Source organism: Manduca sexta, chromosome 24 (genome assembly GCF_014839805.1).
Source record: "Manduca sexta isolate Smith_Timp_Sample1 chromosome 24, JHU_Msex_v1.0, whole genome shotgun sequence".
NCBI lineage: Eukaryota > Metazoa > Arthropoda > Insecta > Lepidoptera > Sphingidae > Manduca > Manduca sexta.
This window is the reverse complement of record NC_051138.1, coordinates 9,796,703-9,813,915: the sequence shown is the minus strand read 5'-3', so window position 1 is coordinate 9,813,915 and position 17,213 is coordinate 9,796,703. Positions and strand designations below refer to the sequence as shown.

The following is a 17,213-nucleotide window of genomic DNA, read 5'->3' as shown; positions in this document are numbered from 1 at the left end:
TCGACAGTATTGTAACGTGACAATATCATCCATTGACCTTGACTATCAATTAACAATCGGTTATCTATCGATATTAGACTATCGCTAGCAACACTATATTCGACTCGACGACTATATTTACATTTGAAATTTGACAGATAACATAAAGCATTTTGTAGCATTTGTTGCTTATTGCAATTTTGAAAACGTAACTAAAAAGAGAAAAATAGGATAAATTCTACCAGTGTGATCTTAATTTATACACAAAAATTGAGTTCTCATGGCGTAATTTTTCTTTATCTGCAGCGGCTATAATCATATCTATAATGGCGTGGAGAAGTCACGGCGTAAATAATGCCGACTTGGTCAGAAACTTACGAAGTAAGTACATTTGTAATCATTATGATAAAACCTTGACCTCTAGAGAAAATTCTATTGTATTTGTATCAAATCACCAATGAATCATATTATTAAATTAAAAGATTCACTATTTAGGTCTTACTGTAAAACTGATGCATAATAACTCTCATAAGGTTTCGTAATCACGAAATTGTACTGCTATTATTTCTTAATTGAAATGAATAATAAAATCATATGAAATTAATAATAAAATCATACAGGCCTTAAGGCAAAAAGACCTGTATGATTTTTCGTAGCATTTAAATTAGCAATTTTTTAAATAAAAATAATGTTTTTGAAAAAAATTCAGTTCTTATTAAAAAAAAAAACTAATTGGTGTTGAAAACAGATGTCAAAAAATAATCACATTGGTAATCTCAAAGCAAACCTAGAAATGCGCCAATGCTTGTAATAGTTTATTTAAGAATATCTAGTGTAGAAAAACAGTGACTCCAAATCCTACTGAAATCATATTATGTTTGTGGATGGATCCCATTATAAATATTTTGGCTATGGCGATATTGTTGTAGTCTAATATAAAAACATTTGAATAAAATTATACTGACAAAATATATACTCTATGTTTTCACATTCAAATTGATAGATCAAGTGTTTTGCAAAATTCTTTAAACAAATGTTCTTAATATTATGTTTTAAGGTCAAATAAGTAGTCCAGTCACGTCCCTTTACATACTTTTGTACCAAATGTAGGTAAATAATATTAAGCTTTTTAACATGAATAATTATCTCTCCAGCAAATGGTATAATAAAGTCAGATGTGGTTGCAAATGCTATGAATGCAGTGGACAGGAAAAATTACTGCCCACACTCACCATACCAAGATTCTCCACAGTCCATTGGGTTTTCAGCCACAATCAGTGCACCACATATGGTTAGTAAGAGGCTTACTTACAATAATTGAGTTTTTTTATAACACTTATTTATTTTGAGATTTTTTTTCATATCAAACCCACTTCATGGTATTAGTATAATATTATACTATTATAAGTATGCTGCAGTGTGCAAAGGACCTTAAGTAACCAGTTTATAATAATGTTATAAATACATATTATACTACAAACCAAAATACCTGAACTGAATTATTTTTTGCAACTAAACTTTCAGCACGCTCACGCACTGGAAAGGTTGAAAAACCAGCTGGTTCCTGGAGAGAAAGCTTTAGATGTTGGCTCTGGCTCTGGCTACTTGACGGCATGCATGGCTATCATGCTTGGTGAGACTGGTCGAGTGGTGGGCATTGAGCACATACCAGAGCTGGTCACATTGGCCACTAAAAACCTAAAGAATGACAACCCTCAACTATTGTCTTCAGGGAGAATCAAACTTATTGGTCAGTGTAGTTATTTTGAAATACTGTAATTATTTCCTGTATGTACCATTAATTATTATTATTTTAGCTGGCGATGGCCGTCTGGGATATCCATCTGAGGCACCCTACAATGCGATTCATGTTGGTGCTGCTGCACCAACTTTACCACAGGCTGTGAGTTATAAATATATTAAATAATGGACATTTCATAGGAGCCTTTATGAACAAGTTTACTATAGCAGCACCTAGTTGACACACAATCATAACATATGGCTGCTGAAAGTTTCTTGATTTGAAAGCTAATCAGTTGTAATTAGTCAGTGACAGATAGCACCTTTTCCAAAACCAAAAATATGCAAATATTGTACCAATAGCTCAATATCTGTATATTTTCCTTATAATATTTAGATAGTTATGAGATTTAAACCAGAAAAAAATGAATTGGATACCCTATAGATTTCTAATACATGTTTTTCAGCTTGTGGAACAGCTCAAGCCTGGAGGACGTCTTATTGTACCTGTAGGCCCAGAGGGTGGAGAGCAGCACCTTGTTCAGGTAGTGCCTTCCATGACGTTATATACTTTATATTAGACCACTTTTGCTTACCTATATTAGAAACAAGACTGAATAATGATTTCAATGTTATTGTAAACTGATTATTAAGTGAATATAAATTGCAGGGATATCTATATAGCAGTATCCCTAAGCATTGAACAGAAATAAATGTTCTAGATTTCACATAATATAGAAAATCCTATGCGGCGATAGCCTAGTTCGGTATGGAATGGTCTGTCGAGACAAATGTCTGCAGGTTCAAATCCCACGGGCACATACCTGTAATTTTTCTAAAGTTACGTGTGTATTCTTTGTGAATTATCACTTACTTTAACGGTGAAGGAAAACATCGTGAGGAAACCTGCATACTCGAGAAATTCTCTATAGGAATTTTAAGGGTGCGTGAAGTCTACCAATCCGCACTGGGCCAGCGTGGTGGACTAAGGCCTAATCACTCTCATAGTGGAGGCCCGTGCCCAGCAGTGGGACAGTATATAATGCAGGGCTGATTTTTTTTTTTTTCATACAAACTTTTATTGCTGTGAATTAAATGGTGAAATATGTATGTGCAGATTTATATCTTTTTCTAGATATTTTTATCCCACTATAATCGGGGTCATTGTTTAATGTTTGGGTAAAGTTTACATATATATTTGTAAAGGTGTGAAGTCAAAATGTAAATGTATTTGCAGGTCGACAAAGCAGCCGACGGTACGACAAATGTTAAGAAACTCATGGGCGTTCTCTATGTACCACTAACTGATAGGGATCACCAGTACCGTGAGTGACTACAATCCTGTATTGTACTCTAATTGTGTACATGTCAAACTTTGTGATCTTGATGTTTGTTATAAGACTAGTAATTGTTTCAAGTCTTTCCGATAACAAGCTCTGCTTCTGTAACTAAGTGTACCGGGAGCTGATCAAGCATTGAATGAAATTTTCTTAATTTTAGCTATAAAACCATTCTCAACTATGCTCATTACTAATTCATATCTAAGTCCGTTGTTTACGAAACGAAATGTTTTTGTTTTTAGATCAGTGTATTTATCTGTATGTTTAGCTATATCTGATAATTATCGCAAGTAAAAAAAGTTACTTGTACAAAACTGGAAATAGTTGCTTTACATAGATGTTTTTGTATTTTCATAAGTCAAGCTTACCATCATATTTTGTTATCTATTGATAACAATAAAATAATTGGCAAATAACATAATAATATTACGAGTTGTAGTACCTATACTTACATACTTGAATTAATAAAAGCATTGCATGGCATCTCTTTAATTATTACTAATAAATAAATATAACTTTCTAAAATTTCCCTTCCAAAAAATTGTAAATACCATTCTTGTTTAAATTTGAAACAATGTTCAAGTCATTAAATATGTTTGTCCGCGACTTAAATATTATATTTATAATGTTAAATTAAGGCTTTTTTATAATATATTTTACTAGAGTATGATTTGGATCTTAATTAATTTGTAACTATACAGAGCCTCGACTACATTTATTATATTCTTTAATATTTCGAGACCGCATGCACACAGAATTAAACATAATTTTTGTTTTAGGTCCTTGGCGCTAATTCCTATTAAATCACAAATGTTTCTTTATATCGACTTGTACCATAATAACATATATGACATATTTATCTGAATAAAAAAAAATATTTTTATTGTAAAAACCATTTATTTATTGTTTTGTTTCATCTTGATCTTGATGTAATAAATTATGCTTATTAAAGTACACAAATCTCATTATTTCTTTCCCTTTGTAAACCTTCCAGGAAACTTTTTCTTGCCGAATGTTTTGTTCTTGTTGACGTCAGTAGGTTCTGCTTTCAGGTGAAGTATCGAATATAAACTTTCGGCTTCATTTTTATTTTCTACTATTGCAGAAAGTTGTTCCTATGGTAATAAACAATTTAATTAAAAAGTTATAGAATTGAGTGTACCATTAATTCTTCATCATAGCAACAATAGCCTATTGATTGTTTTACGCAACGCGGCTGAATGGATTTCGATGTAGTTTATAATTTAAACATTAGTCCCGTTAATATTACAGACAAAAGAAAATAATATAATATGGGGACTATAAATATTTCAGCTACTGAAGTTTACAATTAGTGGAGTGCCTAGAGCATTCAAAACTGTAAAACCTCGGATTACAGTTATAGTGAATGAATTAATATGATCGATGTGGGATATTGTTTTTTAAACTATAAATTGCAATGTTTACCCAATTTTTTTTTGTGCACTCCATTTTTTTAATGTTTAAACAAATTATTATAAAAAAATAATGTTTGACCATATATTTTCACTTTAAACAGATTTTTTTTTATTTATATGTTAAATCTTACCTGAGTAGACATATAGGAACATTTTTCAAAGATACCTGTGTATAAAAATAGCAGTAGGGATCTCGAACAGGTAGAAAAACGTGGAGGGGAGAGCGGAGCGACAGCTGCTATGTACAATGGAATTTCTCGGTCAGTTTAATTATAAACGAAAGGTACTCTATTGTGTACATTTAAAAAAATAAGGTAATTAATTACGACTAATGAAAAGAAAAAAAATATTAGTACAAAATCTGTTTATTTAAATATATTACATTGTTGTCTACATCAAATATTTTCTTCTACTTCATCTATCTGTATAATAGGTGAAGTATTGGAACAATTATTTCCACTGCACTGTAAACATGCTACACTGCAGTATAAACCACTTTTTCTGCATCCACACGCAGCTCCACATCCCTTTTTGCAATTACAAAATAACATTTGCAATAAATTATCCGGAGCAAGTAATTGATTCATTGTTATTGGGATGTACATGTTATTGGAATACTTCCATCCCCAATTTTCAATAACTACGTCATTTCCTAGCCATATATGAATTTGTAGGAACACTCTTTTAAGGTGCTCAAACGCTGCATCAGTTGTTGGAGGCAGTGATGACAAAAGAACACTCGTATTTTTGGCTGTTGCTTTTATGAAAGAATTGAACCTTAATGTATATAAATCATGAGTTTTAGACGGAGCGCCATATAAACTCAAAATACATGCTACACCTGCTTGCAATATATTATTGGGGTCTTCATTGATATTTTTAAATACTTTTACTGGGTCGTGTAAAGTCAGAAGATATCGATGTCTTAGTGATATTAACGGCATTGGTAGATAAAGATCGTGAAATATATTTTCTAAAATCATCCCGAGGCAAAGTTCAACAGAAGATATTTTCATTTTAATAACAATGAATCAATTACTTGCTCCGGATAATTTATTGCAAATGTTATTCTGTAATTGCAAAAAGGGATGTGGAGCTGCGTGTGGATGCAGAAAAAGTGGTTTATACTGCAGTGTAGCATATTTACAGTGCAGCGGAAATAGTTGTTCCAATACTTCACCTATTATACAGATAGATGAAGTAGAAGAAAATATTTGATGTAGACAACAATATAATATATTTAAATAAACAGATTTTGTACTAATATTTTTTTTTCTTTTCATTAGTCGTAATTAATTACCTTATTTTTTTAAATGTACACAATAGAGTACGTTTCATTTATAATTAAACTGACCGAGAAATTCCATTGTACATAGCAGCTGTCGCTCCGCTCTCCCCTCCACATTTTTCTACCTGTTCGAGATCCCTACTGCTATTTTTATACACAGATATCTTTGAAAAATGTTTCTATATGTCTACTCAGGTAAGATTTAACATATAAATAAAAAAAAATACTGTTTAAAGTGAAAATATACGGTCAAACATTATTTTTTCATAATAATTTGTTTAAACATTGAAAAAATGGAGTGCAAAAAAAAAAATTGGGTAAACATTGCAATTTATAGTTTAAAAAACAATATCCCACATCGATCGTATTAATTCATTCACTATAACTCTAATCCGAGGTGAAAACCCCCAGGCGCTCCACTAAATGTACAAATTTTATTTCGAAACTCAAATATTTATTTACCTTAGTAAGCGTAACAAGTTGGTCTAACGATACGCCTCTGTTCATGATCCTGGTAATATTCTTGAAGGTGACACCGGGTAGTTTCTGTACGAAGTCGTGTACTTGTATGTTGTATCTCTCGTAATGCATGTCGTCTGCCGTATTTTCGCCGCTCAGAGCGAGCGCTTCCGCAACATCGGGGTTTTTTCTGCCTTGCTATTATCATAAATATATTAAAAATATGTTGCTATAATATATCCAGTACTTAATCTTTGAAATAAATATACTTTTCTGTATCAAAAGAACAATCTTATTACTATTGGCAAAGTTTTGAATTATTTATGCCAATATAAATATACAATGCAACATTTAATAAATACTGAATTGCCCAGTTATTATTATAGTAAATAGCCCCGCCATAGTTGCCCACGTGTGTCGCGTTCCAGAATGAGCCTGTGTGGTTATATCCGGTTCCAGCAGGCCGCCATAATTTATCGGTTGCCGAGGGGTCATCACCCCTTGTCAGTCGACAGTCTCTGGACCACTCCACTTACCATCAGATGCAAAGTGACCCTTGCCGTGTTCGTATCAAAAAAATTAAAACATATAGTTAATTAACCTGTCATGTGAGTCAATGCAGGCCCATTTTTTATATACTTAATTATAAAAATGCTAATAAAATTATGCCAGTAAAATTACCTTCAATTCGTAAAAAAGTTCGGCAGTAGCGTAGGGGCTGGGTGACCAGACTAGTTTGAGCCTTGGGAAATGGATAGTCAGCAGTTGCAATTTCTGTTGTATGTCAGCCCCGGATATATCAGATGATACCACAAAATGACCCTATAAAAAGGAAATGGTATTTATAATAATATATTTGACATTCTATAAACTCTTAAAATTAGATTTAAATAATTTTGTTTTATGCTAATTTGTATCTGTTTTCATTATTGAATTGTAAAATGGGTTCGACATCTTCAATTCGCGTACCCGGACTCTTGGGAGTATACTGACCACATTAAACGAGTTGGTAATAAATATTGTAGTCCTAGATATCACTTTTAAGGCTATGCAGTTACATTAATACAAACATTTTATCATATTAATCGAAACATTTAATGTAATAACAGTTGTATACGAATAAAATATTACTGTCCAAAACCGATGAATTGATACATACAAAATTACACCTTAGAAATCCACGTTAATATGTACCTGCAAATTGAACGGTTTATTCTGATCAAACTCGATGAGCAGTATTGGTCGGCTGTAGTTCCTGCACATCTGCGTGCACTGCGTGTAAAGACGCCCTGAATTCAACGACCCTATTAAGTCAGATATAGACTTCCTCTCTACGCATATGTCTGGCGTTAGAATGTAATCGCCTATCTGGAAGGTAAGTAACCCTAGGTATAGTATTGTACCGTAACACGATCGATCTGAAATTAGTAACATGTCTTGGATCACAATTGTCATATCTATTTTAGGTATTTTGTGTTCCAATTGATCCGTGCATTCGATATTTCTTCGTCCAAACAGTATTTATAGGAAATCACGACTGATTTCAATAAACTAAAATTGTTATGTTTGGATCGATTGTTCAAAAAGAATTATAGGTTTCGATTCAATTCTGATAATTATAGGTTTCGATTCAATTCTGTTTATTCAAATGCACCGACCATTTAGTGAACACTTTTAGGCGTGTTTTGATTTATATTGATTTCGGACGTAAATATAGATTTTTTCTATTCATGGAAAAAATATAGTTAACTAAAGTAAAGTCTTTAACAACAGCTTAAGAAGATTAGATTAACAAATTGTTTATGCCGCGATATACCATTTATTAATTTGTACTGCTTACAGTTATGGTTACAGGTTCTATATTGATTCCTTTTTTATGAAGTAAGGACGGAAGATCGGAACGAAACTCTCTCATGTCTACCACAACTAATGGACGTTCTTTACTCTGCTGACCACCTGAAAAAACAATAGAAGCTTTTAAGCATTTCAATATATCAGCAAAACACAATTTATGCCAAATGATAATCACTCAGAATGACTCTATGTCTATTTTGAATAAGGCCGAATAAATATTTAAAAAGTTCATTTTAAAACAATATTTTGTAGACACACGCATTTTTCGGCAAAACTCACTAATTTTAATCATTATTGTTCATTTAATTTTTTTGCCATTATTAAGAATTGGTGACGCTTTAGAGCGATTGTGACTTGTCTCGATCCGGGTGTATGATTATAAGTCATTCACCTGCTTTCCTTGTATTTACGGGATCAATGTCATCTTCTACATTAAGGTTAAAGTATTCATCTGTTTTGCCATCTTGATATGAAGGTACTACCATTACCTTAAAAATTAGAACAATGTATTAATTTAATGTAATTGTATTTAATTTTGTTTTTCACTTTAAATTTTATATTGAAATAATGTTACCTAATTCTGGGGAAGTGCAATTTAATTTCTGTTAAAATACATCAGTAATAATATACTTACACTTTTCGTTTGTATCAACATCTCAAATGCTTGCTTTTCTCTCTTCAATGATGTTAGATACGCTTGCTCTTCCACAGTCCTGTCATGAATTAAAAAATACACTTTCGTACTTGGGTCGTCTTGTTTTTTCCTACATTCGTACAATTCAATCTGCCTCACAGCTGCCACGTCGCAATGGTATAATATAATGTAAGCGGGACGAAGTGTTTCCAATGTTCGTTCAAGAGAATACTGGTCACCATTTTCCTTGAATGTTTGGATAAATATAACTGGCTTCTCCGCTCCGATTTGTGTAATATCTAGATTATCTAACTATAAGAAGAGAGAACTGTTTTAATATTATAAAAATATGTCAGGCACAAAAGTAATTAAACAAGTTCATAACTTATTTATTGTCGTGAAGAAAACATGATTGTTTATAAGGACAGAAAAGTATAAAAGATTTGAAATTATTTATTAAGCTTCTGTTGTGGCTGTATAAAAAATATATTTATCATCAAACCTGAGCTGGAAAGTAAAGAACCTTTCCATGTTGCGGTAAAATATGTAACTAACTTGTTCTTGTAGTAGTACTGGCTGGTAGGTTTTCCATTAGATAATGTTTTGTTTTTAGAAAATGTCAGTTTGTCAATAAACGCATTTCAAATAAACAAACTCTGAATATTATTTCCCGATTACCTCGAATTCCACAATTATACCGACAATTTTAACTTTATAACGAAAAAGCATAATATGTTTTTTATTTTCCTGGTCAAGATATAAAAATCCATTATTAGGTTTTTATTCAAGCATCGTTCGTTAGACAATTATTTATATAATTATTATGGCATTTTTGTGGAATTTTCTGACATAGTAATGTAAACACACGGTAAGCGACGGGGGTGTTGACAGGGTGATGAAATTATTCAAAATACTTCTTTTTTTTAACTTGACTAAACCATTGTCAGCCTGGCAAGAGTCGGCCAATACGAACACACCAGACTTTCGGGTGAGCACTTTAGGTGCTAGCACTTGAAAATTAAGCGACCATGCTGAAGGCAACTTACTAAGGAGGTACGGACCTCGGCTCAGGACGGTGACTGGGAAAGGATATGTCATCATCGATTATTATGGATGTGCTTAGTCATTACGAACTAACAACTTAACCATTATTATCGTATTCGTCGGCACGCGGACCGGAATTATTAGAAGGGTAGGGGGGACGGGGAACGCGACGAGTACGGAACTGCGGTCTTGTGGAGTGTATGAGTTCCAAGATTTCGCTTTACGACGAATAGCCAGATTTATATCATCTTATGGGACTGTTAGACTAAACGCGGCTATTACTCCTATAAAAAAAAATACATTAAGTATCCAAAATCATGCTATGAACAAATAGTCACAATCGTCTTGGGCTTGTATGTAGTAAATGTATTAAAGTAATAGTAATATAACCTGGGTAATAGGCTCAAATAAGCTGTCATCCAGTTCCTTTTTAACATCACCTTGTGTTGCTACTTGAGTGAGTGTCAACACGTAATTTGGTTTATTAATATCGTCCATATTTAATTCATCCTCATTGTCTTCCAACTCATTGCTCTCAGTTTTAACCGAAGTTTGCACATTTCTTTCTTTTTTAACCTCCCCACTTGGTATAGTGTCTTGTAAGTCTTTATATTTTGATGCCAAATTCTTTATAATTATGTCTCTTCTTAGAGCGGTATAGAACAGATATTTACTTGCGCCCATAGTAAGATAGTGATTTAATTGACTGCACGTTCGATTATCTTGACAAAGAATTAGAATGTTTGTGGTACTTATATTGCCATCCTTTTTCTTTTTTACTTCTTCTGGAATTTCCTGCACTAGTAAATCACTGAGACATTTCCACTTGGGCGATGGTTCCGGATCGAATTCTACATTGAAAATATGCTATTATTTACATCGTCAATAAGTTGTTGTTAAGTAAATAAGTCATTTGCAGAATATAACGAGTAGGTAATTGAAATAAAACTATTTTACGGATTTTATCGCGGTTTCTTATATTATTATTTAATATTTTCTCCCGACGTTTCGAAGACTTTGCAGTCTTCATGGTCACGGGGATAATTAATAGTAGGTAGTAGGTAATTAATAGATGGTAGAGAAGATAGCATATCCGCAAAAAAAAATCACAAAAATATTATTATTTGAAAAAAAAAAATATGTTGCAACAGTGTATTGTTGGTAAATAATTCAACTAAAAGACACGTAATATTTGCCTTTTATGAAGTAGAAAAAAAAAATCCTTGAATAAACATAAGTCAAAATTACCATTTTTCTGATTAAACACTCTCCCCCTAGTAAGACGAAATAATTGTTCCGCTGACTCGAGCAGAATCCATCCAGAATTAACTTTTGCATATTCTGGAGTTCTATATTTACTGACCAAAGCATAAAATGATACAGCATCGTCATGAATCAGGTTTCTGAAATGAGTTAATATAAAATCATCACTGGTTTACGCTATGATCAATAGGACCAGAGATCAATGACAAATGTTGCAAAAACAGGGGAAATATATTCCGTTTAAGGGCTTCCGTTGCGTGCGCTGTGTAAACGATTAAATTTACGTAACAATAATGGATGACGCAATTGTTCGTTTTAAAAAATGCTAAAAATATATTATCTACAGAGCCTCCAGAGCATGCTACAGTCTGGCTGCTGAACGCTCTCAAAAACTACCCAATGGATTCCAATGAATTTTGTTATGGAGATAGTTTGAGACCCTGGGAAGCACATAACCTATTTCTATCCCGGTAAAATATATAACGAGTCTTTTATCCCGAAAAATCTTTAAGCCCGAGCTGGCTACTTTGGTTTGGTCCTTGTTATTCCTTATAAATTATATCCCTAATTTAAAATGTGTATAATTATGTCATTTTAATTGTTATTTAGAAATAATAATATTATTCCTATACATTATTTTGACGTGTTATAAGTGCAACTTTGTTTGCTTACGTGATAAATAAAGTATTTTAATTGTTTTATATAAGGAGTCAAAGCTGGTATTACATAAGAGGAGATATACTTACATTATCATACTTCTAAGCACTTTTAGATCTTGTATGTATTCTTTTGTTCTTGTACTTAGCTGATGCCATACACAATCCAGCTGTGATTGTAGTATCTTGTGAAATTTCTTTGTTAAACAATTTTCAGTTGTTATTTCCTAAAAAATAACACACTTCTATAAATATATATACACATACATATGGTATAGTTTAGGCATTAGTAAACAAATTTTCGTTTCGATCTTAAATTGATATAAATCGCAAAAGTAGACTTTCTAATATTCCATTTAATAAAGTCCTTAATAATATCAAATGTAAGTAGCATAGGTAAGCTATACCAGGCATACATTTTAGAATATAATTCTAGGATACCAAAGCTTTCACAGTTTAAAGTACCTTCCACTAATGGAGGAATTTAAGTGAGAATACCTGCATGTCCAATGTCCTGTTGATGCTTTTCAACTGTTTGACAGTATAGTTCATAATGTCTAAGAGGCAGCTCTGTATGTGGCTCATGTTTGTTGACAACGGCACATTCAACTCCACCACTTGTGCCTGTTTTCCTTTGAGATTTTTTATAATAGTACCATGGAATCTGAAAAATAATATTCATGATATTAATCAGAAATTTTACAAGTAGTTGATCCCTAAATTGGGGGATACTAAACTATATACTATTTGAGATTAAAAGAATATTACCTTGGCCATAAAAACAATTCAGTTACAAATAATGCTCTCATAACCTTTTCAACTTGATGGTAACCAAAGGTAAAGGATATAGGTGAATTTGAAAATGCTTTGATGAACCCGGTCTGAAACAAGATTTTGTACTTAATACTCAATAAGTTTTGACTGCTATAATATAACAAATAGGTTGGAAGTATATTTTTTGGGAAAAGTTTCAAATTAATAAATTTTATAGTTATCTATATTTATTATTATGGGAATAAATATAAATCTATGCGACAATACCTCATAATAAAAACAATTATTAAAAATAGTACCTGTTTTTATTACCTTGTTGTTTTGTCTATACAATCTCAAAGCAAAGGCCTCTTGACATGATTCTAGAACAGTATGTGCTCGTAGCACTATAATCCCTGTTATGTGGGACACAGGAACTCTATTTTTCAGCAGATCCACTACCAAAATACGAGTAGATACTAATTGGATACCACCTTCCAAATATGCCTTTTCTCTGAAATATATCCGAGCAGTGCAAATTATTAAATGGGTGGATACTGTAAAAAATATTCATACATGTTTATTGAATCTCATAGTATTAATACAATATAATGATTTTCAGGATAGTAATATTTGTAGGCATGACATACAAAGGAATTTTTATATTAGTTACCATATAATATTTTAAAAGATTATGAGTACCTACACAAAGCTAATATTTTTATAGTCAAACTAACTTTAAATATTTAAAAATGATTTAATGATTTATATCACAAGATTAGTTACCTGTCCGCTCCAATAGTTGGTAAGGTTGATACATTAAACAAGTTCATAAAATATTTTTCTTCGTAATCACTACTGTTCAGTACAAGAACCAAATTGGAAGGATTATTGTATACCCACAGTAGATTAGCTACTATGATGTTATAATTAAGTCCCCTGGAATTACAATTGTATAAAACAGCTGGGATTCTAACATACAAGTACTTATATTTAACTTATGTATGTTTGCAATATAGCATATCAGAACGCAATGGTGTAGAAATATCTAGCCAATGTTTGTTACTGCTACCTAAACATATATATTTTTATTTGTGTCAGTCAGTCACCCTGCAGTCAATACTAGGGGAAACACACAAATGGGATACTGGAATCCCCTGGCTTAGCGAAGGCAGGGGAAGACAGTTGGGAAGGAATTGTGGGGGAAGGACAAGGAGACCTCTTAGGATGGGAGGAGGGGGGAAGGCTAGGAACTGTTCGCGCGCCTGTATAGGCCTCAATGTGAATTGGCAAACATGAAGTATACACACTTAACTGTGTGTCTAGGGCCACGACAAGTGTCCCTCCGTGCGTGTACGTGCATTCGGTGTAGACAGCGAGCGCATAAGAATGGCCTCAGGGGGACCTAAACATAGTTGCAAATCATTGTGAAAATCATATAAAGTAAGAACACAATAACTTACTTGGCCATTATAACTAATGCATCTTTCTCAAACGAATCTACAAATATCTGCTTCTCATACGCCAACATTGGATATTTGTTTTCAATAGCTGTAGCATTTTCAACGACATTTTGAATTTGTTCAAGTTCAGCTTCCATTGATTTAAATAATTACAACACACTGTTCACGAATTGAATTATTATTTGGATTATTCATAAATAAATAAAAAGAAGGAAAATAAAACTTAAGTATTATTTCTAAATATTATAAAGATTTTCAGTTTTGGGCCAAAGCAAAGAGCATTATAATAACAAAACAATAATATTTTCACGAGATTATAATATTATGGATTACGGAAAGGTAAGTTTTTGCATTTGAATTTTAACCAGTTTTCCCACCTACGATTTTGCTGACACCGTAGATTTTATTCTTACGTAGTATTTGTATTCTCTTTGGATTTTATAAGAAAAGTAAACCATAGAGTAAATAATATACTACCTACGAAGAGGCGGCACTTTGTACTATGTATATGTATTTTGAGCTTCTTCACACATATATGAGGTTAGTTTAGGTAAAATTTTATACCAACTTTACGCATAAAGATGACGCAAGGCTGCCAACTTACTATATATATGCTCCTCCCTAGGGCTCTTCCTTCTAGTTTATTGGTCTCTGCTCTTCCTTATTCGATCGACAATATGATGTCGATAAAAATTGCTATCCACAAATCTTAAATAAGTATAAATTATGGTTTTATTTATAATTTGGATTAAAGACACGAATCTAAAATAGCTTCGGGTACTTATGTTGACTAAGAAGCTTAATTAGCATTCAAATGGCAATGGGCTGGCCACATATGTCGCAGAACTGGTAACCGCTGGAGTAAACGTGTTCTGGAGTGGAGACCGCGTCTTGGCAAACGTAGCGTGGGACGACCTCTGGCCAGATGGCGGGATGACTTACACAAGAGGGCCGGCAAAGACTGGATGCATAAAGCAGCAGACGAGGTTCTGTGGCATACCTTGGGTAAGGCCTATGTCCAGCAGTGGACTGCAACGGGCTGATGATGATGATGAATTAGCATTCAATCATCAAATAAAATCATAATTTAAAATATTATTAATGTTTCTTCTTACGTAGTATAAGTATTACTTAGTCTATTTTAAGAACATCTACACCAATGACTAAATATAAAGAGGACAGGCCTCAAAAGTTAGCTATATGAATATATAGTCGATTTCCCTAACATAAATATAACTTATATATATATATATGTATATATATATATATATATATATATATATATATATATATATATATATATATATATATATATATATATGTATATATAAGTTATATTTATGTTAGGGAAATCGACGCAGAATTGTAAATATATTTCTATTTCTTTTACTCAAAGCTTATTTGGAACGCAACAAAAAAGACAATAATAATTGCTTTCTTCGAATATGGCACTATTTCGTTTACATCAACACGCTGGGACCGTCTTGCGGCAGAAGACGCCATTTATTGCAGCCCAGTCACCAAGTACATGTAGTGTCAAACGATGTAAAAAATTCTTCATAAATATTGAATTTAAAGTAATATAATCATATTCTCAATTGTTCAGTGTGTTAATTAGTGTATTTGTTAAGTTTCGAAAATGACTCAGTGCTGTGTGAAAGGATGCAAATCGAATTCACGCAAGAAAAACCCCGAAATATCTTTTCAAACGTTAATTTGTATATTTACTTTTTGGATTTGTTTTTATCAATTAAAATGATATGTGGATCTGGTTTGTTAAGCTTTGGACCCTTTTAGCAGTGATTTATACACATTAAAATCATTATGTTTGTTTACACACGAGCTTAGGGATGGGTGGATTTGTTTAGAAATTATTGATATCGATATTTTAACAGACGTCCGTTTATCAGTTACGGTTTTTATCTTTGAAAGAGTGTTAGAGCACCCATCAATATTGTATTATCCAGAACGACAAACTAAGTGAAATTAGATTACTTTTTTAGATTACCAAAAAAATTAAAAACCAGGGCATAATGGATTGGGAATATTGGGCGACGTGATTGGAATCCTACACCAAATACATATATTCGTTCTTTACATTTTGAGAAGAAATGCATAAACCACACGTTAAAAATACCGCGAGTAAAAGATAACTGTTTTCCAATAATATTCCCGATACGTAAAATAGTAATGATTATTATACTTAACCTAATAGTAGTATTACTTTAATATATTTCTATGAATAAAATTAGAATTGTTATTGCATAATCAATGAAACATAAAAAAAAAACAACATAAAGATGAAATGTAAGATATATTTTTACATTTGGCGGTCTAATGTTTTAAGCAACCTTTGCATGCACGGAAATAGATACATAAGCATATTGTTGTTATTGCAAATAATTATTATAATTGATTATCTTAACCACCATCTTTACGCTCATTGATTTTAGTTTGCTGAGACATACTTAGCTATGTTCCTTGATCAAAGAGCATAATAACTATGTGTAAAATAATACCAACCAAATAATTGCTGGCTACGTTATCTTATTCCATTTATTATGTATTAAGTAAATATCTTAATATGTAACTTAATTTTTTAGCAAGGAATAGTGCAACATACAAATATACAAAATGAATCAAACACAACTGGATGTTTGTCACAACAAGTACTGCTTTCTTTAACAATTGTTACTTATAAATCAGTTTCAATTTGTTTGTTTATATTATGGTTTGTTGTATTATGGTAGAACCTAACCCCTTTTGTATTTGATCTTTTTTTGGGCTTGTGTATCTCTTTTAATTCTTCGATGTCGATACAAAATTTTCGGTACTAGCATATCACTATTGTATGGGGCGGAGTCGGCGTCATTTTATGCATTAAATGTGCCGCATGTCACGTGATCATATCGGTCATACTCTATACTCTGTTATCATTGATCTAGACCCTTTTCTTCTTTTTAACTAGATATACTGGGATATATGTTAGTTATAACGTTATTATATTATATCTTCTAAAAACAATAATTATGACATACTTAACATTTATTACAAATCGATTGTATTTCCTTCAAAACATTGGAGTCATAAAATATTAGGCAATAAATTCGATTTTACCCTAAATTCCTTAAATAGCAAGCAAAAAAATCCCTTAGGCGTGTTTTATAACAGGCAAAATTAGATATGCACTTGTTACACCTGTTCCAGTGATTATGCATTAACAGTTCCAAAATCTTGATAACAATATGTTATGTAATATATATTCTATAACTATAAAAACTATATAATAATCTAAATTGATAAT

The 17,213-nt window shown here is 32.1% G+C and overlaps 2 protein-coding genes across 3 annotated transcripts; one reads left to right on the top strand and one right to left on the bottom strand.

Annotated features, from left to right (window-relative positions):
- The first annotated feature begins 50 nt into the window (after positions 1-50).
- Positions 51-4,013, top strand: LOC115445414 (protein-L-isoaspartate(D-aspartate) O-methyltransferase). Its single transcript, XM_030171673.2, has 7 exons — positions 51-360; positions 1,134-1,270; positions 1,504-1,729; positions 1,797-1,882; positions 2,187-2,264; positions 2,957-3,044; positions 3,839-4,013. The coding sequence occupies exons 1-7, from the start codon at positions 306-308 to the stop codon at positions 3,850-3,852; spliced, it is 684 nt and encodes a 227-aa protein (XP_030027533.1). The 5' UTR covers positions 51-305; the 3' UTR covers positions 3,853-4,013.
- LOC115445412 (DNA repair endonuclease XPF) lies at positions 3,937-14,402 on the bottom strand. Of its 2 annotated transcripts, XM_030171672.2 has the most exons (16): positions 14,287-14,402; positions 13,910-14,068; positions 13,233-13,385; positions 12,780-12,960; positions 12,462-12,574; positions 12,192-12,357; positions 11,784-11,920; positions 11,023-11,177; positions 10,165-10,625; positions 8,731-9,042; positions 8,488-8,584; positions 8,083-8,198; positions 7,437-7,610; positions 6,924-7,064; positions 6,246-6,440; positions 3,937-4,174 (listed from the first exon to the last, which is right to left on the bottom strand). In XM_030171672.2, exons 2-16 carry the CDS (start codon positions 14,044-14,046, stop codon positions 4,025-4,027), a joined length of 2,688 nt encoding a protein of 895 aa, XP_030027532.1. In that variant the 5' UTR covers positions 14,047-14,068; positions 14,287-14,402; the 3' UTR covers positions 3,937-4,024. The 2 variants fall into 2 exon arrangements, with proteins under 2 accessions (XP_030027532.1, XP_037298166.1); XM_037442269.1 differs by having other exon boundaries at positions 12,780-13,003; positions 13,910-14,328.
- Positions 14,403-17,213: the final 2,811 nt, after the last annotated feature.